Source organism: Olea europaea, unplaced genomic scaffold (genome assembly GCF_002742605.1).
Source record: "Olea europaea var. sylvestris unplaced genomic scaffold, O_europaea_v1 scaffold1517, whole genome shotgun sequence".
Classification (NCBI taxonomy): domain Eukaryota; kingdom Viridiplantae; phylum Streptophyta; class Magnoliopsida; order Lamiales; family Oleaceae; genus Olea; species Olea europaea.
The window spans coordinates 95247-98036 of record NW_019232752.1 but is presented as its reverse complement, the minus strand read 5'-3'; the positions used below and the strand labels follow the sequence as shown (position 1 = coordinate 98036).

Sequence of the window (2790 nt, the reverse complement as noted above, 5' to 3'; positions counted from 1 at the left end):
AACTTATTAATCAGATGCCTTCTAAGGCTCTTGAGTTTCAAACTCCTTTCCAAGCTCTTTCCACTGTCATTTCTCTAACTACGGCCCTAATGCTTTCGCCTCGAGTATTTGGTTGCATTACCTTTGTTCATCCACCCAAAAATTGGCGCCCCAAACTTAATCGTCGTATAGTTCAATGTGTATTTCTAGGGTATGGCCTGCATCAAAAAGGATATCGATGCTATGATCCAGTTAATCGTTGTACATCTGTGATAATGGATGTCACTTTCTTGGAATTGGAAACTTTTTTATCCCTTTACCACATCCACTTCTACCCTTCAGGAAAAGCCTCAGGGTGAAAATTTGAATTGGCTGGGTTTTGATTGGCCTAAATTTAATGAGTATGTTATTTTTATACCTGATTCAGAGCCTAATGTTGATACAGAACTTGGTGTTCAACCATCAGAAACTGAAGAGACCAATGATAAGCAACATGCCTTTGAAACAGAAGTAGGACCCCCTCCTTAACCCACAGTATCCACAAACCCATCTCCTAAGAAAGCTCCCTAAACTGGCGCAGGGTAGGATAGATTATCCTGCAAGCTAGCTGCAACAAATGATTCGCAAGAGAATACGAAAGAAAATGCCTTAGAACATAGAGAAATTCTCTAAAATTAACTTAGTTTTATTATCAATGCAGAATGTCGAAAATTAACCCACAAGTCGGGTTAAATAGCTGAAAAAATACGAAATTATCGAAAATTTACCAAAAAGGGCAAAATTTTAACGATCATACCAAAATAAAATATGAAATAAAAGATGTTGCCAAAAATTTGGCTCAATCCGGATTCTCTAACGTCTAAAAAAAGGAAACTCAATATTACCATAAATAGTAAAAAATAACTAAAAATTGAATTTTAGAAAGGAAAACAGCGGATTTTGGACTTAAAATTGACACCACCATGACATGCGCATTGAATAGAGCTTTCCAAATTGGGGTCATCATAGCGATTCTGATAATCGTAGCTAAAGTTATGGTCAAATTATCAAAAACGTGCCAAAATTGCCCCAGTTAAGGAAAGATTGCATTTATTTTCCATCTTTGCACCGGTCTGCCATCTCATAGTATCACCATGCCATCAACGAGCTATATGATAGATTAGCATCACTTGACTCGGATCCTTTTGCATCAGTCGCCCCGGGTTGGAAAGAACTCGCACTCGAGTTCACATTAGCTTCATCAGACTCCACAAAACATGGATTTAGATATTTCACATTGAAGATATTGGAAGTCTTCAAATGGCTGGGAAGACGCAATCTGTAAGCGTTATCATTGATCTTCTCGAGCACTTCACACGGTCTAAACTTTCGCTCCTTAAGCTTATTATATTCCCCAGTTGGAAAACGATCACATGTTAATACTGTCCACACAAAATCACCAACATCAAAGAGCACCTGACAACGACGACTATCTGCCTAAGCTTTGTACTTGGAATTACTTTCCTGAATGGAGAACTTCACCTGTTCATGGGTACCCTGAAGATGTTCTATCATCTCATCAGCCTTGTGATTGAAAAGCCTCACACGTGGGATAGGAGCTAAGTTAAGTACTTCGGATGGTTTATGACATAGACAACCTAAAATGGGCTCAATGCTGTGGTTCTGTTCTTTGATCGGTTATAGGCAAATTCTGCCTAAGGCAATGCCAAATCTCACTGTTCAAGTTTAATCCCTGCCAAACTTCTCAAAAGATTTCTCAAACTTCGATTTACCACCTCTGTCTAACCATCCGTTTGGGGGTGGTAGGCGCTACTAAAATTCAACTTCATCCCTAGTTTCTCCCACAAACTCCTCCAAAAATGACTCATGAACTTGGTGTCATAGTCAGAAGTGATTGATTGGAGAACACCATGTAAACGCACAATTTTCCTAAAATAAAGATGAGCAATCTGAGTAACATCCATCATTTTTCAGTAAGCCACAAAATGAGTCATCTTTGAAAACCTGCCAACCACAATAAGAATGGAATCCATCGCTCGTTGTGTATGAGGTAAGCCCAATATAAAATCCATGCTCACATCAAACCGATGAGCCTTAGGTACAGGTAATAGCGTGTACAGTCCATCATTAGTAAGAGCTCCTTTGGACTTCTGACATATATAACACCATTCCACATAATGCGCCACGTCACTGCTCAACTTGGGCCAATAATAATCAGAAGAGACTAATGCCAATATCTTATCTCGCCCAAAATGTCCCTCATTATAAAGTTCACTAATGATCTGCCACCTTATTGAACAGTCTAGAATGCACAACCGCAATCCACGAAATAGATAACCATTATGCAAAGTAAAATCATGTCGATGATTATCAGTTACCATCTGAATTATCTTCCCGAAGGAAGGATCTGCAGCATACATATTAGGAAATGCTTCAAAGGCAACAACTTTGGTACTTATGGTGGAGAGGAGTAATGTGCGACGACTGAATGCGTCTGCTACTCGATTCAAACTCCCTGCTTGATGTCTTAGTGTAAATGTAAACTCCCACAAGTATGCTACCCATTTTACATGTCGCCTACTCAGCTTGTACTGACCATTGATGTACTTTAAGGCTCATGATTAGTAACAAGGATGAACTCTCTCTGTACCTGGTAATGACGCCAATGCTTCAAAGTCTGAGCAATAGCATAGAACTCCAGATCATAGGTCAAATAATTTTTTTTATCCTGACATCTTCTCACTGAAAAATGCTACTAGACGCCCTTCCTGACTCAGAACATCACCAATATCAACGCTAGATGCATCACAA

At 39.2% G+C, this 2790-nt stretch overlaps 1 protein-coding gene across 1 annotated transcript; it reads right to left on the bottom strand.

Annotated features, from left to right (window-relative positions):
• Positions 1–1107: 1107 nt before the first annotated feature.
• On the bottom strand, positions 1108–1946 carry LOC111376554. The gene is made up of 2 exons (XM_022999522.1): positions 1766–1946; positions 1108–1400 (listed from the first exon to the last, which is right to left on the bottom strand). The coding sequence occupies exons 1-2, from the start codon at positions 1944–1946 to the stop codon at positions 1108–1110; spliced, it is 474 nt and encodes a 157-aa protein (XP_022855290.1).
• Positions 1947–2790: the final 844 nt, after the last annotated feature.